The following is a 23,652-nucleotide window of genomic DNA, read 5'->3' as shown; positions in this document are numbered from 1 at the left end:
GAAGCTGCTGCGTAAACACTCTTATCACCTTTACGCACGGCTCGTCCGGGGCAAATCTGCAGCCTGTGGATATTCTGGGATGTTTTCGAGCTTCCTGAGGCTCTTTGTCAAAGTGCATGTGAGACGGAGGAGTTTCCTGGTTTGCCAAGTGTCGGTCTCCGCGCTCCGAGCCCGAGGAGCGGCTTCACATGGAGGTTTCTGTGGGGAGAGGAGGGAGCCAGACAGGCGACAGTCAGCTCTGACTTGGCCTCGGGGCAGAGGCAGGAGCGAGCGGGCGGACCAATGAGAAGCAGACATCCACTCCCCTCAGTCTTGCCCGGCTCGGCTCGGCTCGGCGCACCCTGTAATTAGGAGCTCTGGCTGGGTTGGGCGCCGCCACCGTGGACATCCTGCTGCTGCCGCGTCAAGGGACTTTGGGAACAGCAGCTCCAGACTGCGAGAGGCTCCAGGTCCCGAGAGAAGAAGACAGACATGAACGGACAAGCGTCCCCCGTGTTCGAGGACAAGAAGCCGTCCCTCCCCGCGGCCGGCGGCTCCATCTCGGCCACCAAGGCGTCCCCGACCCTGCCGGAGTCCTCCTCCACGGACATGGGCTTCTACAGCGGCGGCTCGCAGGACTTCTACCCGGCGCAGCAGCAGCAGTACGCGGCCCAGCACATGAGCCCGTACGCGTACCACCACTACAGCCTGAGCGGGATGGCGGCCGGCGGCGCGTACCCGGTGGGCAAAGCCGAGTACCCGTACCCGCACGCAGCGTACCGGGAGCCCGGTGCGTTCAGCCGCGAGGTGCAGTCCGCCATGCACGACGCAGGTGAGTCCACTACCTCCACATGGGAACAACATGCTGAGTATGGATCATGTTTATATGAAGAGTCCATCATCTGCTGCGTGAAGCGAGGTCAGAGAACGAGGCAGGGCTGAGCAGAGGTTCATGTTTCAACAGGAATAAAAACCAACAATAATCCAGGCATGATGTTTAAAAAACAACTTATTTAATATGTTCCACTGATTCTCCTTTAAACACGAACAGCTGACTCACCATCATCAGAGGATAAACACAAACAGACCTTTTAAAAAATATGATTTCTGTTATAATAACCACAACTATACCTGGAATAACGTTCACCCTAACTTCCACCTGCTTCAGTATTATAAAAGGTTAAATGCTCAGGAGGATTTGAGTGTTTGGGATATGAGGCTGTAATAAGAAACTTACTTTAACTAACTTAACTAACTTTATCTTTATCTTTATCCCTGAGCTGTAATAAGTCAGTGGGATCTGGTGGATCTGTGGGGTCCAGGTCTGAAAGGTCAGAGATTCAGGGAGAAGCTGAGCTGGTCGGAGGACGAACCAGTAAATGAAGCGTTCTGGTTTTCTTCTCACTCGCTGCAGCCGAGTTTCCATAAAGTTTAATGACTTTGCTTCGAGGAAACAAGAGAAAACATTCAACTTTAAATGTGATGGTTATTGTCTCATTTCTATTTTCTCATGAAAAGGAAGCTCAGTGTGAAAGAAACTTTAACTTAGAATCACATTGTCTGAACTTCTCCTGATTGTCTTCAGGATGAAGAACTGATTCATTAAACACATTTTGTCCATGAGCTCTACAGATAATATAAATAGAACAATAACATAAAACCTGATGAGACTTCATGTCCCTTTAATGAACTTCAGAGGAATATTACACAAAGTCATTATAAACCCAACACACTGATGCTATAATTGTATCATAAGAACATGGAGGTCAACTTCTTGGCTCTTTGTCTTTTCCTTTGAGCGCCGCCGCTCTGTGTTCAGAGGCTTTTTCCTCTTGGCTCCTTCTCGGGCTTGGAAGGTGTCTCTCTGCAAACCGCAGAGGGAAAACAAACTCGACAGACTGGTGTGCTGGTTTTGACATTCCAGTTGGGAGTTGACTCCTGGAAATGGCCTCAGGGGACTTTGGCCCTCAGCCACGCACATCAGGTGTCATGACACGTCAGTCAGCCTTGGCCTTTGAATCATCCAGCGAAGACGGCTCCTTATCACGCAAGGTGGCCACACCCTGACAAACACACACGCAAACAAACACACAAACATCTCAGGGGCTCTCGCTTCCTTTTAACATGGAAACACATTTTATTCAGCAAGAAAAGAAACATGTGCCAAAGAGAATAAATAATGAGACTGATGTGAAAGGGCCAAAGCAAAAAGTAAAGAAAGGTCACGATCCTGAGTCTGTTAAAGACCGCACGTCCACAAACACACAACAGACTCACAATAAACACAAGGTCTGGCTTTTTATTAAATAAATCATTTAGAATTTATATATTAAAACTTCTCCCAGCACGAAGATCTAATTGTTTAGCTTCAAATACATAAATCAGGATTATTTTAGTAGCAAAAGTAGCAATTAAATAATATAACTGACAAAAATCCTCACAATCGTACTTTTGTTTGAAAACTCTACGTTTAAATACATATTAATACATATTTTTATATATAAATATATATGTGTTGATCAAATGTAAATGAATTAGAGTGAAGTAGTTTGAACAGAAGTGTCTGAGGAGCCTCAGAGGCAGGAAGTCTGCGAGAAGCCTCCAGGCGACTTGAAAAGCTCCTATAAATCTCTGTCCCCCCCCCCCCCCCCCCCCGGCTGCGGGAGACACTCAGACCAAAATTATAAGTTCAGAGCGCTGGCGGAATTTCTTTGAAACTTCAGGGTTGTAGCGGCCGAGGTTATTTTAGTTCTACAACTTCTCTGCCCAAGGAGCCGAGTGGAGACCCGGCTCAAGGTCTTCATGGTTTTCCCTCTTCCCCCCCCCCCCCCCCCGCAGTGAAAGAAGAGCCGGACATGGAGGTGCGGATGGTCAACGGGAAGCCCAAGAAGGTTCGCAAGCCCCGGACCATCTACTCCAGCTACCAGCTGGCCGTCCTGCAGAGGAGGTTCCAGACGGCTCAGTACCTGGCGCTGCCCGAACGGGCCGAGCTGGCGGCACAGATGGGCCTGACCCAGACGCAGGTGAGGAGCACGGGGTTCAGAGACAGAGGAGATCACAGGAAGCCTCCACGTCACCATTAAAGGATCAAACTGTTTAGCAAGTGAGACGTGGAGTCGAGGTTTTCAGTGTCAGTCGAGGCCTGATGGAGTTGAGGTGTCAGTCGAGATCGAGCCGCCGATAGGATCTGAAGTTCAACAAGATGAAAGCGAGATCAAAGGATCTGAGACGTAATCACAGAATGCACCTGCTTGTTATTTCACTCATTGAATCGTCAGTTTTCAGTTTGGCAGCTTCGGAGCCTCCAGTCGAACCACGGGGAGTTGAACCGGCACTTTAATTGGTTCAATCAGAAAAGATGAAAGCCATTTTAAATAAGTGGCTGATGGATTAAAGTGCAGACGAGTGACAGGGGGCGTCGGCTCCGCTGACACTCGCTGTGTTTCAGCTGTCAGAGGAAATTTAAAAACTATTGTTGAAGTGTGACTCGATGATTAATGACTTGAGTCGGCCCTTTTGAGCTTCACCAGCGACCAATGAGAAGCCTCGAGAGGTGTGAACAGGCTGAAGTATTTAATAACTCATTAAGAGATGAAGTGAAGCTGACATAATTCTACATTATGAGCAATAAAGTCTCTCAATTTACAGGTACACACTTTATAATTATTATAAACTGTACAAATCAAATATCTGAACAACAGATTAAACTTAAATACAAAAATAAAAAATGTATTCAACAAGAAAAACTTTAATTAAAACCCAGATGGAACGCAGTCAACTAGAAATCCAGTTGAACTCGTCTGCCAGAGGAGCTGAGGCGGCGCTGCCAGTCGCTCTGCCAGTCGCTCTGCCTCGGTTGCTCTGGTTTACACAGTGTTGCGCTTCCGGCCTCTATGATTTACCGCAACATGAATTATCTTGGCTCAAGTGATAAAGAAGGAGCTCGCTGCACCGGTTGCTCTATCGCTGCTCTTGTAAATGATTGCTCCACTTTGTGCTTAAGAAAACAAAAGCAGGAGCGCGACGGCGTGTGGTGAAACATGTGATTGTCATGTCACTCAGCTCGACGCGCTCGTGGCTTCAGCGTTGTTTATACAAATCACAGCTTTAGAATCATATTACAGTCAAAGGAGCTGCCAGTAAACTGTTTCTTCCACTTGTTAGACGGAGGCACGTGCACGTTGAAGATATCGATGTCACCAGCTGCCTGCTTGAACCGCAGAGAGAAGGTTTTCAGGAGGAAACATTTTAATAATTGATTTGATAAGGAAGCAACAGTAGTTTGCACGTGGAGATGAAAGTGATCAGAGGTTTGAAAACTCCTGATAATCTCCTGAGATGCTCCAGAGGGGCTGTTCTCTGGAGCTCCTCCCACCAGCCTCCTGGTAAACACTCCACATAATGTCCTGACCGAGCTCAGGTGAGGAGACAGCCGGAGTTAAATCGTACGTGCCACCGCCCGCTGCTCCACCGTCACCTGGACGCTGGGCCGAGTCCTGGAAAGAGAAACTTAGCAAACATTAACCTGAGAGGGAGGATATGAAGAATACAATTCTATTCATTAGTCTTTTAGCTCAGAAACGTTGACCTGGGAGCAGCTGCAGAGGAACTTCCTTCCTTCTTCTAATCGTCACATCTCATGTTCTCTCGTTCAGGTGAAGATCTGGTTCCAGAACCGTCGCTCCAAATTCAAGAAGCTCTACAAGAACGGAGAGTTTCCACTCGGGGAAATTGCTCTGGAACACAGTCCAGAAGCCAGCGACTCCATGGCCTGCAACTCCCCCCCCTCCCCCGCTGTGTGGGAGAGCACCAGCAACACAAACAACAACAGCAACAACAACACAAACAGCAGCAGCAACACAAACAGCGGCATCAAGAGTAATGCACTGCTGGAGCCGACCAGCAGGGGGCAGGCTCCCTACCCGCCTGCTGTGGAGTCCTCGCCCACCTACATGGGGGAGTTCTCACATCAGAACTGGTACCAGCAGCAGGGGGCCCACTTGGGTCTGCTGGCGCCAACGCACCACACGTCTTCCACGGCGCCGGCCGCCTCACAGAGCATGGGAGCCGTGTACTGACCCCCGGACGCTGAACGGGGGGGGGGGGGGGGTTCTGACGTCATCACACACGGGTCACGACTGTAGAACCTGACACGCATGTTGTTTAACAGGCTCGTCTGCAGTGAACAGAGATAGAGAAGGAAGTGCTGGCCTCAGGTCAGCTCCTCGTCCGAGACGCTCACCACACGTTACATCCGATGAGTGACAGGGAGGCTCACGCTCACCTTTCATTTTGTATATTTAATATTTGAATTATGACAGTATTTATGTCAAACACCTGCGATGAGTCGAATCTCTGACAGTAAAGCCAACAATCTCCATCATCGTGGACTGAGCTACACAACTGAACAATGGTTCCATACATAGTTTAATAAAAGTTTTATTATATAACAGATATATTATCGTCTGCTGCGTGTGTGTCTGACGACGTGTGTGTGATGACATCACGTGTCGGCGGCTGTTTGGCAACAAACGATGACTCAGCGATAAAAAACAACTTGTGTGATTGAATGAAGTTTTATTAAGAACTTTTGGGTGAAAGTTTATAAGATGTGATGTATTTATTAATCTGTTATTCAGGATTTAAATCCTCAGATATTTGAAAATGAAAATGTCACAATTCACTTCTCAGCAGCTCAGTCTCATGGATTATAAAAACCAACAGTTTCCAAAAATAACAATAATCATGAGATATCATATTTCACATGTTTGCTTGTTTTTCTTTTTGTATTATTTACAGTTGAAGGTCAGGATAAGCGTTTCAACACACTGTATCCTACAACTCCCACAATGCAGCTTGGCAGCGTAGCTCACTAGACCCTCTCTCCAGATAAGAGACACATGTTTAAAGTCTCTTTGTTTTAGTTACTCTTTAAAGTTCGTTCTCTGTTAAACATGTTCAACCTCTAAACTCAAATATCAGAACTAACAAAACTTCTCAGTAAAGTTGTGCGACTGTTTGTGCGACTGTTTCCAAATATTCTTCACGACAAATAATCCAATCTTTAAAGATCTTTAATTCCTGTTCAAGGACCAGAAATAAGAGACAAAGGGATGACGAGTTGTTTAAACGTTTAAAAATAAGTTTTTATATTTTGTGTTATTCATATGTTGTACTCAGGTGTTTTATTTATAGAGTCAACTGCAAATCTACGCAGTTCAGTTCATGTTTCAGAAATTGAGTCAAAAAATAAAATGTCTTTATTCGACTAACGTGTTTGTCTACGTGTGTATTTACCTGTGAACCCACACACACACACAGACACACACAGAGGAGTTGATGGAGCTTTCCTGTCTGTCCCAGTGAGTCACACACTCGTCTATATGTGATACACAACTTACAGACACGCACATGCACACGTGTATGTGCGTGTCTGGGAGGTTGTGGGAGGTGACGGAGCAGCAGACACTCTGGAGTCTCTGGATATAATAACACACTGCAGACACACACACTGAGGCTGTGCTGCTTTCATGTGGCTCACACAGAGACGAGGGTGTGTGTGTCTGTCTGTGTGTAGTTACTGCTCATGTTGTGGGAACCTAAGTCTGTTTAAACAGTCACATTCTGACGTGCCAACATAAATCATTAGATTTAAGGTGAGGGTTGAGATAAAAGATAAGATCATATCATGTAAGACAAGATAAGATAAGATAAGATGTATCTATAAATATAGACTTTAAATAGAGTTGATTTATACTGAAAGAAAGTATTTTGCCATCTTGCTCCAGATTAGAGTAAAACAATATTTAATATAGTATACAGTCTACAAAACAATAGAATAAACAATCTTTAAAAAACATAAATGACATTTTTAATAAAGTATGTAAATATTGAACATATATATGAAATGTCCTGATAAAAATGTTAAAATGCTGAAAGCCTCTCAGCTGTTTCCTGTGATCTGTGATCGACCTGTTCAGCCTTTGATCCTGATCGACTAGTGATGCCTGCAGAGTCCAGAAGGGGGAGCTCTCCACCACAAGGCCTCATTCACTCCAGAGACCAACGAAGAAGAAGACTCAAACGTCACCTGCTCAGGGTTTGTTCTTAGCATGTTAGCTCATGTTAGCTCACACTGACTGCATGTTGTGTGTTTTGTTGAATGTTGTGTGTTTTGTTGAACGTTGTGTGTTTTGTTGAATGTTGTGTGTTTTCTGTACTTTCTCTCAGTACATCTGAACACAGACCTGAACTCTTCACGTTCTCCAGAGTTTCTCTTCACACACGAACATCTGACTCGTTCTCAGTAACAACAGACATGTCTGTAGCGTTCAGGTGGAGCCGCTCTGTTCTGAGGACGCTCTGCGGACCTGAGACCACGGGACCGACTGGAGGACCTCATCTGAACATCTCCTCCAGAGAACTCCAGAGGAACGTTCATCCCGGGATCCACTGGAGGTCTGTGGGCTGAGTTCTGCTCCAGCTCTGGACCCTTGAAGGATAAAGACCACAGATGGAATCTTCTTCTACTGTGTAACTGCACAATGACACACAACTGTAAAGACACAACTGTGGAAACACAACCACAGTGAGCTTGTTAGGTCGTAGGACACAGTTGCAGATTCCTCCTCGTGTCTCCTGGGATCGAACCCACATGGTGTTCTGGGCGTGAGGGCGTGGCCCACAGATCCAGGAGGACACCTCCACTGTGTGTTCAGGCTCTGAGCTTCCTGCGCTGAGCCCTCAGCTTCCAGGTGTCACAGAGGAATGTGTGTGAACGTCCCCGGGAGACGGACGCCATCGGGGGGCTTGTAGTGACTGGCTCAACGGGGGGGGGGCGGGCGTTCACCTGCACTCAGTGGCTTTCTGCCGGTAGCTCATGATCACCAGGATCTCACCAGACAGCAGAGGGGGAACAAACACTAACCACGCTGCAGCTTACCCCCCCTCCACCTGAGCATGTGCACAAACCAAACGCTCCTTTCTATCACCAGGAGGCGTGAAGCTGAGCTCAGGGGGCGGGGCCACGCCGCCGCCGGGCCTAGTGGGCGAGACGATGACATCAGCTGCTGAGCGCCGAGGAGAAGTTTACGACCGAGTCATGAAAGATTCTGATCTGACGTTACCTTCCTTTTCCCCGCCTGCAGCCACGAGCCACACCGAGCTGCTCCCAGAGGCCGATACCGAGGAGAACCGGATCAGAATCTGAATTCTGAATTCTGTGTTTGACGTTTGTTTGAGTTTCATCGAGTCTCAACTGAAGGTCTTGAAAGTTGGAGCTGATCGTGGAATAACGAGATAGATATCGGTCCGACTGTGATGCCCCTCACGTAGGCAGTGTTGTTCCCACACACACACACACACACACACACACACACACACTCTGCAGTACCTCAGTTGCGTGTGTTTCCACGCTGCAGGAGTCAAGTTTAACAAGCAAATCTAACATGACCCCTGCTGCTCATGGCTTGTTCTAATTAATGTCTCTCTTTCTCTCTCTCTCTCTCTCTCTCTCTCTCTCTCTGTCTCTCTCTCTCTCTCTCTGTCTCCCCCTCTCTCTCTCTTTCTCTCTCTTCCCCCCCTCTCTCTGCAGGACGTCACATGATGTCATCTGCCCAGTAGCAAGTCTCTGGTTTTATGGTTTTTTTCCACACACTCTTGTATTTGGTGAGTTTTCATGAGCAGTGATCAACTCACAGAAACACAGACACACAGATCATGAGTCTTTTTATAATTCAGCTGGATGTTGTTAATATCACAAAGTTCATGAAAACTCTTTATGTCTTTGATGAAAGTGATTCTATAGTTTGTATTGTTACTGGGCTCATCCCCTGTTCTGTACTTCATATACTGGTCTGTACTGGTGAAACAAATAAGGTGCGTTCAGCCTGTTTAACTCAGCGACTCCCAGGCCGTTAAAAAACCTTCATCTCACAGTTTGGAGCAGATTCATTTGATCAAACAATAACACAACTATTGTCAAATAATTCAGTCTGTTCACAGCTTCTTTGTGTGAGAACCTCGTCTTGGTCTTGGTCGTTGTTGCTTGTTTCCTCCTCGTCTCCTTTGTGCAGACGGTTTGTGTTTGTGTTGCCTGACCCCCCCCCCCCCCCCAGGCTCCCATCACTTCATTAGTTTCTCACAACACGTCTGTGAAGAGAATATTCCATAAAACTTGTGTGAACTTTGCCCGAGGCTGCTGCTGCAGAGTGAAGGATTCTGGGTCGTCGGAACGTTCCCGGGTTTGATCTCCAGCAGAAGAGAAACGACTAAAGAAAAGAAAATCTGCAAACACAAATAATTAACAGAGTTTCTAAGAGAACGTTTAATGAAGAAGTAAAAATTATGAACCAGGTGAACGTTTGAATCCAGATCCGTCTCATTCAGCTCTGAACTCCTCCGACTTCAAATCGAATCGACTTCCTGATGAAATGGACTAAAGTCAACTTTTCAGTGGGAGGGGTGTGTGGTGTAAATTTGTATACGCACATATGTATTATTTCTTTGTTGTATTTGTTCCTCCTTCACCTGATTGTCTTCATAGAAACATGTGTCGATAAATTGATGAAAGTCACCGGTTCACCTCCGCAGCCTCGTTGTGTTTCCTCTCGCTCTCACAACAAACTTTACAAACTTCTCAAATCAAACTTTGGATAAATTCACTAAATCAAAAGAAAAGACACTTTAAAAGAGCAATGCATTCAGTATTATTCATTATTGTTGTAATACCCGTGGAGCAGATTAATCTGGTGTCAGGATTATCCTCCACTAATCCAGTTTGATGTAATCCAATCCTTCTCCTCGGGCCCGGGGCAGAGGCTGATTCCCTTGACTGACAATTACAGATAATTACGGCGTCAGAGTGAAAGCTTTATTTAACAAGCTGTGTCCTGAATTACCTTTAATTGACGCGGCCATTTTATAAAATCATTGACGATTTCTGACGACCCTTTTATGCTTTTCCAGATGTTGGGGGGGGGGGGGGGGTGACAGATGTGACCCGTGTCCTCTGATTTACGACTCTGGAGAAAGCGGCTCGAGGCCACTTGGGTTCACACTGAGGGAAGATGTTGTTCTAGAGAAGAATGAACTGGTTTCCATCTGTTTGAGGATGAAGATGTGAAAACTAATTAAAAGCTACGTTGTTATTTAACTTGAATAAACCAAATCAAAGAGAGTGGCAATAATAACTGGGTTTATTTCAAATAAGCACAGCCGGACAAGAGTCAATATATTATAAAACAGTTTAGTCTCCTGTCGCAGGTCTGACAGGAAACGAGCAGAATTAACAATATAACATTTAAAATTGACAGATCCATCATTAAAAGTCCATCAGAACCCTGTCCATGTGTCTTCTGTCTCCAGCTCAGAGACCAGTGTCTTCTGTCCCCAGCTCAGAGACCAGTGTCTTCTGTCTCCAGCTCAGAGACCAGTATCAGGGACAGAACATGAAATGGCGCTGGACGCACACGGAATTTTAATTTAGTAAATTATTTAAATTCTGAAAACCGCAACATCAGCACATGAATGATTTCAAATACAAGTCTGGAATATTCTTTTTGGTTTGATCTTATTTTAGATTTTTTTTTATTATAATGACAAAATACATTTTATATTTATATATAATTTGACTCAATTAAGACTCAATAATACATTAAAGTAGCTGTGTTCGTTCAGTGCGTTTTTACCATACCAACTTAAAAAGGGTTTTATAAGAATCATAAAAGTGTTCATCATAAAAATCATTTCTCTCATAATAAATCTTTACAGGCCTGAACCATAATTGTACCACACAAACCCCCGTCAGATTTATAGAACACACACAATGGTGAGAAGTGAATTGTATTCCTTATTTAATTTGATCTGGTTTTAGCGTTTGCAAACCGCAGAGTTCTTTGATCCGTGAAGTTCAGTGAAGAAGAAAACCCTGAAAACCCAAAACCCTCCGATCGACTGGAACCCGGAGAAAACACCGAGGAAATGAAACCTGGAACGTGAGGAGCGGCTCTGGAGGCAGAAACAAACCAGCTGAGTGTTTAAAAGATCTGCAGCTACAGATGGAATCAATAAATCAAGGTTCTTCAGTTGAATGGAATTTGTCAGTTGTGTGTTTTTAGTTCTTCAGCTCAAGTCGAGACGAACTGAGCTTCATCATCACGAACATGTTTTCACCTGAAAACACATCGACTCTGAAACAGATTCACCTGAAGTTCAAACTCCGGAGATTCAGAGACGCTGAAACAGAGAAGATGAATCTGTGTTTGGTTCTGGAGGAGCAGGAACCCGGTCAGAACCTTCACTGATCATCATCACATGACCTCCGTCCTGGAGAAGCAGGTTCTGAGCCTGATTCTCCTCAAACAGCTGCTCAGTGAAACTCTGTGTTTGACAGATTCAGATTCTCGTGTCTTTACTGTTTAAACTGTCACGTGCACGCCCAGTGTACCTGAGTGGTCATGTGACATGTGCTCTAATCACTGTTAACATGGACAGCTCTGTGGACACAGGTTGTTTTAGTTTGAAAAGGACATTTTCAGCCCCTGAGGTATTTATAGCCACCAAATATTTCATGAATTTTTTAATTTAATGATATATTTTACAACTTATTACGTAAGTCTTATTACTTTAAAGGTTGTTTATATGTTTGAATATTATCTGATTGATCCATTTCCCCCTCACACACAGTATCTGGTACCGACCCGTGGATCGATGCCTCTAGAGCGGCTCACACTCTGAACCATGTCCGTGTGCTGGTCCGCTCCAGTCGGGGGTTAATCCATCACGTGTCCTGGAAGTGTCCCCTGCTGCTTCCTGTCTGTCACATCATCTGAGTCCTTGGCATGGAGTCCTGCTGGTGTGCAGGGTACCAGAGTCCAAAATTGTTCATATATCCCCCGGAGTGCACCGGGGCACCTTTGGCCACCATGCTGTTGTCCCACAGGGAGCAGGGCGAGGAGGAGGACGGCTGTGGGGGGGCGAGGTGGTCTCCCTCAGGTCCGCAGGGTCCGTTCTTCATGATCTTCTTGTATTTAGATCGTTTGTTCTGGAACCATATCTTCACCTGAGGGACGAGGAGAGGAAACAGAACTGATGAGAAGGTGGATGAAGAGTCATGAACAGGCTGCTCTGGATTGTAGAGCAGGAGCAGGAGAAACCAGAGCAGCCACATAACCCACAATCAGGTAATAATGAGCTGTAGACAAACTGTGGATCATAAAATGTTACAACATAACGACCTCACGGTTACACACAGAAAAACCATAAAGCTGAAGACGTCACGGCCTCTGACACCGCACACGTCTGCAGCGCTCCAACACACAATGCATGCTAACACAATGTATGCTTGGTGTTAACACAATGCATGCTGTGTGATATAAAGTACATGTATGTATACATGAACTTTATATGAGGAAATCAGGATTTCTCAGGCTGAAATCAAACCATCAAGAAATCAGAAATGTAGATTGTTGGGTTGAGATGGTTTGAGACTGTTTGAGACTGGTTGAGATGGTTTGAGATGGTTTGAGATGGTTTGAGACTGGTTTGAGACTGGCTGAGACTGGCTGAGATGGTTTGAGACTGGCTGAGACTGGTTGAGATGGTTTGAGACTAGTTGAGATGGTTTTAGACTGGTTGAGATTGGTTGAGATGGTTTGAGACTGGTTTGGGACTGGCTGAGATGGTTTGAGACTAGTTGAGATGGTTTGAGATTGGTTTAGACTGGTTGAGATGGTTTGAGATGGTTTGAGACTGGTTTGAGACTGGTTTGAGACTGGTTTGAGACTGGTTGAGATGGTTTGAGACTGGCTGAGACTGGCTGAGACTGGTTGAGATGGTTTGAGACTAGTTGAGATGGTTTTAGACTGGTTGAGATTGGTTGAGATGGTTTGAGACTAGTTGAGATGGTTTGAGACTGGTTTGGGACTGGCTGAGATGGTTTGAGACTAGTTGAGATGGTTTGAGATTGGCTGAGACTGGCTGAGACTGGTTGAGATGGTTTGAGACTGGCTGAGACTGGCTGAGACTGGTTGATATGGTTTGAGACTAGTTGAGATGGTTTGAGATTGGCTGAGACTGGCTGAGACTGGTTGAGATGGTTTGAGACTGGCTGAGACTGGCTGAGACTGGTTGATATGGTTTGAGACTAGTTGAGATGGTTTGAGACTGGCTGAGACTGGCTGAGACTGGTTGATATGGTTTGAGACTAGTTGAGATGGTTTTAGACTGGTTGAGATGGTTTGAGATGGTTTGAGACTGGTTGAGATGGTTTGAGACTGGTTGAGATTGGTTTAGACTGGTTGAGATGGTCAACCAGTCTAAACCTTTTACAGAGACATAAACCTATGAAGCTGAAATAGTGTCAATCAGATATAAAACGATGGAGCTGAGCGCAGCAGCGTCTCTCTCTGTGGTCACAGATCTCAGGTCTGTTGTTGTCGGTGTGATTGGCATGTTCTCCGTTTCCAGCGTGTTTGCAAATTGAGCATCAAATTACACAAATCTGCCTCAAGGGCAAAGCTGTCGGCCGAGCAGGAACAAATGAATCATGAGTAATAACACGAGTCAGCGAACAAGGCTTTGTCTCAAACAGGTTTTAACTTCTCTGAAAGAGAGAGAGAAGCTCTGTAATAACTGCTCTGGAAAGAGAGAGAGAAGCTCTGTAATAACTGCTCTGGAAAGAGAGAGAGAAGCTCTGTAATAACTGCTCTGGAAAGAGAGAGAAGCTCTGGAGGACGACGGAGAAGAGAGAAAGAGAAAAGAGCCAGAAAAATACCAGCATACTCTTCTGGCGCTAAAGTTGTTTTCTCCTCCGTCCTGGGAGTTATTACCCTGAGAGTTTATGTGGATTCATGGAAACGATTGAAGTGTTTTATTGAAGATTATATTGTTCTATAAAAACAAACGTCCACACCGGTTTAATTGAGCCTAAATATGTGGAAAGAAAATTCCCTTTCACCAAGTCATCACCAAACGACACCAGGTTCACACCCGGGCTGAGATGAAGTCAAGCAGAGAGAAATGTGACATCTCATTGTTCCAGTGAATCTGCTGACGTCATCACGGCTCCTCACCTCAAGTGAAACGACCGCTTCACCAACAATTCATTTTAATGAGGCCACTTGAAAGCTGTCAGAGCGTGAACGGCACTTCAGATTCTGTCAAGAGTTGAAAGAGAAAAACCCTTCGACAGAATTATTTGTTTAATCTCCGCTCTAGAGTCATAAGAGTGACGGCCGCCGAGCCACAGAGCCCAGTGCAGTAACCAGTGCACCAGTACAACACGTGGAAGCTCCCAGTGAGCGAGTGGAGCTGATGAGCCCGCGTGTCCGTCAACAGCACGTTAAGCTAATGCAGCTCCAGCTCCAGGATCCTGCTGGAAGTATTGGTTTCAAGTTCCAGCAGCAACACGGAGCTGACAGCTTCTAGAGAGGAGGGACATCAGGGAGGAGGGGGGGGCTGAGACACAGGCCAGGTGCCAGTGAGTGTGTGCGTGGGTCTGTGAGAGTGTGTGGGTCTGTGTGTGTGTGTGAGGGAACGTATTCTCCCATGATTCGCAGTTTGTGTTGTCATATTTTTAAAACACAAAAACAAAAAATGTGGCCAGTCATGTCCTGTGAGGTTAATTCAGCAGTAAAATCTTTGTGTGTGAGCGTGTGCGTGTGTGTGTGTGTGTGTGTGTGTGTGTGTTTGTCTATGTGTGTGTGGGTCTATGTGTGTGTCTATGTGAGGGAATGTATTTCCCATGATTCGCAGTGAGTGTTTTTATATTTTTAAAAAATTTGGTCAGTGGTGTCCTGTGAGGTTAATTCAGCAGTAAAATCTTTGTGTGTGTGTGTGTGTGTGTATTTGCGTGTGTGTGTCTGTGTGTCTGTGTGTGTGTGTGAGTTTCAGGGAAAATGTGCTACGTGCCATTTCTCAGCTGCGTCTGGGAACACTGGTGATTTTGAGGGAAAGTGCTTGGTGGTTGGCCGGCGGCCTAATGGCGCCGAGGCAGGATCGAGATGTGGTATATGATAACGATCTTATGGTGTGTGTGTGTGTGTCTGTGTGTGTGTACTCCCCCTGTGTACTTGTTGTTTCACCGTGTTTCTAAGCAGCCAGCTGCGTGCCGACTCTTCGGTACTTTACGTGTAAGATGGCGAATCTTCAGGAGATCAACATTTGGCTGATTCCAGACAAATATGTGCAAACGTGTGTGTGTGTGTGTGTGTGTGTGTGTGTGTGTGTGTGTGTGTGTGTGTGTGTGATGTAGAAGTGGTGCCTCAGCTCCTCTTCACAACTCTTCATCGTTTCTGTCGCTGATTACGTGCCTCGCTACTGCCCCCGATGTTTATCAGGGTATTGCATCTTGCGTACGTCGCATTAATTTCTGAGGACGTGCTCAACCCGAGCATCAAACAGAAGCAGGAGACACAGAGCAGCCATCTTGTGTTTGTGTAGTTTAGATCAAGTGTATTCTGAAAATCGCACAATAAACAGAAGGTTTCTCACATTTTGTTCCTGAGCGTCTCAAACGAGGCTTTGTTTGATCCACTCAGTTTATGAAGTCTAGAAAAATAAAAATCTGACTTGTTACAAACCAATAATTTAAGGTTAAACACACACAGACAAACACACACACACCTAACACACACTTACACACAGACACTCCTATTCTTTTGAATTTGAGATTTGCATTTATGGATTTGTTGTCATCTGTTTCTTTTCTTTTCTCTTTAACAATTTATCGAATGACAAACAGGCGATGACATTTCACGAGATGTTTATTTACAGGCTCTCAGTGAAGATGCCAGTATCTCATAAATAATAAATATGAGACTTCATTCAGAGCGTCAACAGCCACAGGAGCAGGAAGTGGTTCATCTGCTCACATCTGGAAACTTTTCATTGTGATGAGACCCTCGGAGTAAAATGTGATGTGTGCACGATGGAAAGAGAAGTGCACGTTCAACGCTCCGCAGGAAACACAAGCTACATGTTGGGATTCAGGTCGTTTGAGTGAAACCCTTTTCACCAGGAAGCTTTCACCAGGAACCAGTTTGTTTTCTGTGAAGTGCGTCAACTAATCCAGCTCACGCCTGAGTTACGTCCTGATGACAAACCAGGACATTTCTCAGCTGCTCGGAAAAACGTCTCATCTGGACGACAACGTTTTGCCTCGAGTCTGAAAAGTGTTTTTAAAAGAATCACCGACGATATTTGATCCACAAACTGAGTCTGTATTCTTCAAATGAATTTAGAATTATTCATTTAATTTAAAGTTTCCTTCCACACTCGACTGTGTCCACTGTCTGTCGTCCAGATCAGAATCAACTTTCCCCCAGAAACCTCCTCAGAATAAACTGAATACTAAAGCTGAAGAATAAAAAAGGCCCGTGAGGAGCGTGCACGTGAGCAGCGTGCACGTGAGGAGCGTGCACGTGAGGAGCGTGCACGTGAGCAGCGTGCACGTGAGGAGCGTGCACGTTGGAGACCACATTCAAAACCACTTTCCACAACTAAAGCAAAGACAAATGAACGGATCATCTCTTAGTCCCAGTGTCAACAGAGCTGCTGCGGTTAATTCATTCTGGATTAGGACAGTTCATGTGATGACATCAGCTGCCTATGTACACACACACACACACTCACACACTCACACACTCACACACACTCACACACACGGGTCATATTTCACTTGTGGTTTTCCCAAACACTCTGATATAAAGTTTCCTCAGTGGGACACCTGCTCACACCTGGTTGGTGATTTTTCAAATATGATCTGGTCCCAGTTTCTAATGTTTCTGTTTCTGTTCATAATGAGTCAGAGGAAACTGAACCTTTTTGGTTATTGTCGTATTAAACTGTACAAAACTAGAAATGCATCATTTTTACAAAGTGTTTTTGTATTTTTATCAATTTGTTGAAAAAAGCTAAAACATTGAGTCAAACTCAGGCGACTGAAAGTCACAGTAAACTTCAGTTAAAGAGGAAACTTTAATTATGTTTATATTTATTTAATAACTAGACAAAGCTACTTTAAATTAACCTGATTTAAATCAAAGCTGCAGCCGTTTATATTCTAAATTAATCTCAAGCTAAAGAATAATGTTACTGTGATATTAGGTGAACGGTTATTTAAATGCTATTTAAAGAATAAAGTTTATTTTCCCAAACTAACTGGTTAAAACAGAAAGACATTTTTGTTTAGAATGATACAATCACAATTATTATTATTATTATTAGTAGTAGTAATATTATTAGTAGCAGCAGTATTAGTAGTATTATTATAAGAAGTATTATTAGTAGTATATTAAGGTTTAAACGGTTCTAAACAGTTTCGTTGTTCATGGAATGGAACAGAAGAGGAAAAAATCATTTTAGGATCAAAGTAAAGTAAAAAGATAAAAGTTTAATATGAGTTTAATATGAATCATCAGAGTCAATCTGATGATTTGTGGTGAATTACAGAAGTTTGGATTCTTGTTACATTTCAAACGTCCACTCAACTACGTGGGACAAAATGGCCGCATTAGCCTTTTATTTTCCTGACACACACACACGCACACACACGCACACACACACACACACACACACTCTTACACACAACCAACACACACACTTACACACACCTAACACTTACAAACACTCCTGTTCTTTTGAATTTGAGATTTGCATTCATGGTTTTTTTTGTCATCTGTTTCTTTTCTTTTCTCTTTAACGATTTATCGGATGACTAACACGCGATGACATTTCACAAGATATTTAATAACAGGTTTTCAGTGAAGATGCCAGTGGCTAATTACACATGGAGGCCAATGAGTGACACCTGTGAGCAGGAATGCACCAGCGCCTGTCGGGACTTTCATTCTTATTCTTATCATTTGGTCCCTTTTCATCGGCAGAGGAAACTTTCAGTCCAAATGATTTTTTGAATTATTATTTGGATTTTGGATTAAATCCAACTCAAATTAACTTTTTGTGTATTTTCAATCCAAAGAACCAAACTCAGATCTGTATGTCAGATGATGAAATGATGAAGTTAAAGAATCGATCCGGAAACTCCCTGGTACGTCTCATCTATGCTCTGGAAATAGGGTGAGGTGAAACAATCACACCCTCAATTAGACAAATTTGCCAAACCTTTGTTAACATTAGAAATATTTCCGTTTGTCATCATCAGGTGTTTTTTTATCTTCACATAAAATCACTGGTATTTAGATAATTACTGTTCTTCCGGCTTTAATCTGATTTCCCTCTTTCTTTGCTTCTAGAAGTCAGAAACGTGAAGTGACCGTGCAGACGTGCTCCTCGAGGTCTTATTGTGTGTGTCTGTGTGTGTCTGTGTGGGTCTGTGTGGGTCTGTGTGTGCTCCACCATGGTACCTGGGTCTGCGTCAGGCCCAGCTTGGCCGCCAGGTCGGCCCGCTCGGGCAGGGCGAGGTACTGGGTTTGCTGGAAGCGCTGGTTGAGCGCCTGGAGCTGGAGGCTGGAGTAGATGGTCCGAGGCTTCCGGATCTTCTTTCCCTTCCCGTTCAGCCGCACCTCCCCGTTCTCGATCACCGTCGTGGGCTTGTCCTGCTCTGGAGACGAGAGACAACACAAGGTCAACCGGGGGGGACTCCTCTGGGGACACACGTTTGACTTCACAGACGAGCTGCAGTCAGAGTTCTTACACTGGGTCTCTCATGAAACTCTGTCGTCCAAAAGGTGTGGACGATAAATAATGAAGTTCAGTGAGATGATGATTTGTGATGTGGATGTTTTATGAATCCAAGCTGTCACCAGCTCAGGGAGAGACATGCTGTTTACACACGAGCTGGAATGTTCACACAGAGAAGTACAATGATCCGACTTGTTGTAAACGAGGACGTGGGACAAAGGCCCAGGTCAGAAGGTAGAAGCTCTTTGTCCTCTGCAGTCTGGAATCGAACCTGCGACTCAGACGACACGGCTTCTCATCGGCTTCTTCCTTTTTCCACTTTCAGGAAACCAACTGAGCATGTTGGCCCACACTGATGGTTGTTATGACATGAGCTCATAGCCGGCAGAGAACAGCTGTGGACGAGCGGAGGCCCCACAAGACGATCACGTTGTGTAACTGAGCCCCGGCTCTCGGACGCCCGAGCCCCGAGAAACAAGGACACGAGAAAACGAGAGAAGAACCTTCACTTCAGAAAATAGAACCACAGTGTGTGTGAATGCTCCATTGGAACAGTTATGATTTAATTTGACTGAGTCGTTGGTTGGAATTCCACAAACTTCACTGATGTTTGTGTGATAATAATGAAAAATACCTTTTTCTTCTTCTTCCATGTTTCTGAGCTCATTAAGACTCAGTTCATGATATGATATAAAGTTATTATATCAGGTAAATACAATATGAGTGTAAATCCGATTCAAAGGATTGGGACAAAATGATTTAACGTGTTTGTTGAGCTGGAGTCGTTCATCTGTTTTATTTATAGTGATTTAATTTAATATCTCACGTGGAGACAGGTCGAGAAAATGAGATGAAACTGCAGATTTGTTGCTGAAATTAATGTTTGTCATTAAAAAATCTTTTTAACATTGTGAACAAAACTGATTTACTGTCGTACAAAGAACGACGTTGGGATGAAATTACTTAATTATATATATATATTCTTTATTCTGCTGTATTTAAATAATATGTATTTCTGTGGAAACCAGTGACTTTCTTCCTGTGGTTTCTATGGTTTGGTTAAATTTAGTTAATCTGACAAAGTCAAGACATAAAAGTTTCTAGAAAAGTCCAAAAAGATTGAGGACAAACTAAAACATGTGGATGAAGTCAGTTCCAAATAATATGTGTCAAACTTGGCTGGAGTCAAGTATTTCTGTAACTATTAGTATGAATGGAGGCTAATAGGAGCTTTAGGATTTGATCTGAGTAATTAATTAACATTATGATAATTGTCAAACCGCCTCTTCAGCCTCATGCGTTCAAATAATCAGAGGCTCTAAAGTAAATATTCTAAATATCTGAGCCATGTTGGTTCTTATATTAAATATATTAGTGGATCCAATAAATGTAATATTTATTATTTTATTCATATGTTCACAACGTTTTGTTTTTTCATGTTTAATGGGAGTTTAAAGTTTTTTTAATAGAACATTTCTCAAAGCTTTAATTTATTGTGTTTTTAATTGAATCTATATTTTCTGTATATTATAATTAAATTATAAAATAGAATCTATTTCACACATGTCCTGATTCTGGACATGTGTGAAAGGAACCTGGGACATTAACGTCTGAGTGAAGATTTCAGTTCAGTGCAGTGAAGAATCATTTAGTGGAAAGTGACAGTGACATTTATTGTAATTATGATTATTATAAGGGTTCCAGGCCCGAGCCTGGCGGCTGGGGTGACGGAGGACTCAGGGTGGGACAGGCCGCAGCTCCCGGGCCTGCGGGACACCACAGCCCGGGGCCGGCTGCTTCTTGTGGGGACTCGGGTTCTGGTTCAGGCCTTAAACTCATCTTCATCTCAACCCCAGAGTTACTGAGGCGAACCTGTGTGTGGATCCAGTTAGTGTGGTGGATCTCATGAGCTCAGACTAGTGGGATCATCTGGAGAAGGTTCTCTGCTTCGTGCGGACTGAGCCTCATGGAGGTTCGAGCCCCGCGTCTCAGAGCAGAGCCTCGTTCTGTCTTCAGTGGATCTCACGTTCAATAATATTAACAATAATAATAATAATAAACACATTAAACACAGCGATCGTGATTATTAAGTTTTCTCTGGTTTCTTTTCTTTTATATCAGATCTGCTCCAATCAGCCACAGGATGAACATGATTATTAGGCTGAGATTCACCCGTTAAATATCATATATTATATTTTATATTATATATATTAGAGACGTTATTAAAGACATTATTAGTGCAATAGAAAAACACTGTCCCATGTTATTCTTATGTTCTTTCTTTTACAATGTGCCGTGTAACACCCACCTCCATCCTCCAGCCTGCTGTGGCCCAGCGCGCCGCCGTGCCCCCCGTGCTGGTAGGGCAGGTAGGCCCCCGGGTGGTGCGAGCTCACGGGGCTGTGGTACGGCGGGTACCCCAGCGGGCGGCCGTACGAGGACGCCCCGGCGGAGAAGGGCCCGTCGTGCTGCGCCGGGCCCACGGCGTGCAGCCCGTGCACCGGGTAGTGGTTGTGGGACAAGCCGGGGGAGTGCTGCTGGTGGCCGGGGAAGCCGTGGCCGCCGAACTCCAGGAAGGCGGACTTGGACGGGTCGGGCGGCACCAGGGAGTCCGACATGGAGCTCATGGTCATCATGAGGCCGCGGGGCACTGGGAAGTAAGAAGCCGCCAGCTAGGAGCTCCGGGCAGGGCGCATCACCAGCAGACCCACCATCAACGGCTCGGGAGGTTTCTACAAAACTTTCACACACTTCCTGTCTCCACGCAGCGTGACGCGTGTCGAGGCGGGAGGTCCGTGGGCCCCGGGCCGTGCGGGACGAGGAGGCCGGCGAGGAGCTGCTCTCTGCGGGTCGGTTCTCCGCTACATCCCGGCCGGACGCTCCAGGGCGCGCGGTACCAAAACCAAGGAGGCACACGGAGACGCACGGAGCAGGACGCACGAGCAGGACGCACGGAGCAGGACGCACGAGCAGCTGACACTTCAGTGTGCGCGGGAAGAAACACACAACAACACTTGTGACAATAATCAGAATTATCCTTTAAAGCCAGTGAGTCCCGAGCAGCTCCCTCCCCGCGCGGCGGCTCTTTGTGCGCGGTCCTCCCCTGGCGGCTCCAGCCATCCTCTGCCTCCTCTTGTCACGCACGACGCGCTCATTGGCTGCAGCCACGCACCGTGTCACACAAATCACAACGTGCACAGGACGGAGCGGCTCGTGGAGGGTCCGAGCGGGACGGACCCGGACCCGGACCGGCGACTCCTCACTAAGAACATCTGTTAGAATAAAATAAAAGATTCCAGGAGCAGTTAATTCAAATCAATGAACTCGTGTGGTTTGTTCAAAGTAAGGAACTGAAATTAAATAATATCAGATAAGTTATTAGTTCTGTTTCAATTAAAATCATTTAGCATCGTCTGAGAGGAAGTGACCTATTGGGGCCATTTGATCAAACATTTGCAGCATCATATAAAATGTATAATAATTCAATTAAATAAAAAGGAAAATCTCGAATAATCTGCTGCTTCGTTTATATATATAAAAAAAAAAAATCGTGGTCTTTAAAAATGAGGCCACATGCGAAGATAGAATAAAACAAACGCGTCACCACATTGACTTGATCAACTGAGAGCGTCTCATACGAATCAGATTTAATAAACACAATAATCTGATTCACAAACACACAACTTGTCTTTTTCTCTTTCGGCTCAGAACGAATCAGAGAGGTTAGATTAGGATCGTGAGTTTCACGCGCACGCGCGCACTGAGCAACCAGCCTCTTGACAGAAAACCATACTTGATATTTGATCATAGAAATCAAAGTTTCTTCTCTCGTATTAAACTCTAACAACCAATTAATTATAGTTTTCATTTCCCGCTCAGCTTCGGTGTCAATCATTTTATTCACATGACGAGTTCAAATTAGTGACGTAGATTTCTGAATCAACGCAGCGAAGCGTCACTACATAAAATCAAATACAAAATAAAACATGAATTAAAGTCTAACGAGGAATCCTGGAATTAAACTGATGTTTTTTCACATCTGGAAAATATCTAAAGCTATTACTTCATGAACATGTACATGTAGGATACTGTAAGTATTTTCCCTTTCACTCCACTGTAGTTTTCAGTGGAGAAAAATAACTAATATTCATTAATTCAGATTAAACTATAAATTCACAACTTTCTTGATTTGTGACTCCTTCGAAAAATAAAATGAAAGTTTTGAGTCACGTTTCATAAAGAAGTTAAAAGTCTTAAAAAAGACGCAAAGAGGTTTTTCCTCCTTTGATGATCTGAGGATGCTCCAGGTTTAAACCGTTAAAGGACTAAAGTGTGTGTGTGGTGTTAACACAATGATCTGTACGCACACATACGTCTATTCATCTGTCAGTCACAGGCCAACGAGCAGATCATAAATGACAGTGTGTCGAATGTAATATAATTATAATAATAATAATGATAATAATGACGTTATAATTGAAATGAATAAAAAAACACTTAATTTAAAAAACGGGCTCCGCAGCTCAGTCCCAGTAAAACCATTGATTTAATGGTTGTATCATAAATTCTAATTAGGGGCAGTTAAAGTAAAATATGAGTTCACGCTCCAGTGACAGAATAATACGATCATGGAAACTTTATACATATTCACGATGATATTTCTCTTTGATGAAGGTTTTAAACGTCAGACTCCAACTTTTATTGGAGTATTTGTTTTGGAAGGTGAAACCGATCTGACGCTTTTCCCCCTGAACCACAGACGCGTTTAGAGATCGAGTCCTGAGGCCCGAGGCTCCTCCCCTGATCTGCTCTGTGACACAACTCTGCTGTCACACACACACACTCACACACACACACACTCACTCACACACACACACACACACACACACACACTCATACACACACACACACACACACACTCACACACAGAAACACTCACACACACACTAAGACACACACACACACTCACAAACACACTCACACACACACAAGCACACACACACTCACACTCACACACACGCACACACACAC

General features: G+C 44.4%; 2 protein-coding genes across 3 annotated transcripts; one reads left to right on the top strand and one right to left on the bottom strand.

The window, feature by feature from the left end:
* The first annotated feature begins 154 nt into the window (after window positions 1–154).
* LOC133970365 (homeobox protein Dlx3b-like) lies at window positions 155–6,247 on the top strand. The gene is made up of 3 exons (XM_062407155.1): window positions 155–811; window positions 2,818–3,002; window positions 4,635–6,247. Exons 1-3 carry the CDS (start codon window positions 472–474, stop codon window positions 5,055–5,057), a joined length of 948 nt encoding a protein of 315 aa, XP_062263139.1. The 5' UTR covers window positions 155–471; the 3' UTR covers window positions 5,058–6,247.
* Window positions 6,248–10,197: 3,950 nt separating this feature from the next.
* Window positions 10,198–21,657, bottom strand: LOC133970390 (homeobox protein Dlx4a-like). Of its 2 annotated transcripts, none has more exons than XM_062407189.1 (3): window positions 20,916–21,657; window positions 18,345–18,584; window positions 10,198–12,040 (listed from the first exon to the last, which is right to left on the bottom strand). In XM_062407189.1, the coding sequence occupies exons 1-3, from the start codon at window positions 21,255–21,257 to the stop codon at window positions 11,798–11,800; spliced, it is 825 nt and encodes a 274-aa protein (XP_062263173.1). In that variant the 5' UTR covers window positions 21,258–21,657; the 3' UTR covers window positions 10,198–11,797. The 2 variants fall into 2 exon arrangements, with proteins under 2 accessions (XP_062263173.1, XP_062263172.1); XM_062407188.1 differs by having other exon boundaries at window positions 10,210–12,040; window positions 18,345–18,541; window positions 20,930–21,657.
* Between the last annotated feature and the right edge of the window lie 1,995 nt (window positions 21,658–23,652).

Source organism: Platichthys flesus, chromosome 16 (assembly GCF_949316205.1).
Source record: "Platichthys flesus chromosome 16, fPlaFle2.1, whole genome shotgun sequence".
In the NCBI taxonomy this organism is placed as follows: Eukaryota; Metazoa; Chordata; class Actinopteri; order Pleuronectiformes; family Pleuronectidae; genus Platichthys; species Platichthys flesus.
This window is presented reverse-complemented; position numbering and strand designations above follow the sequence as displayed.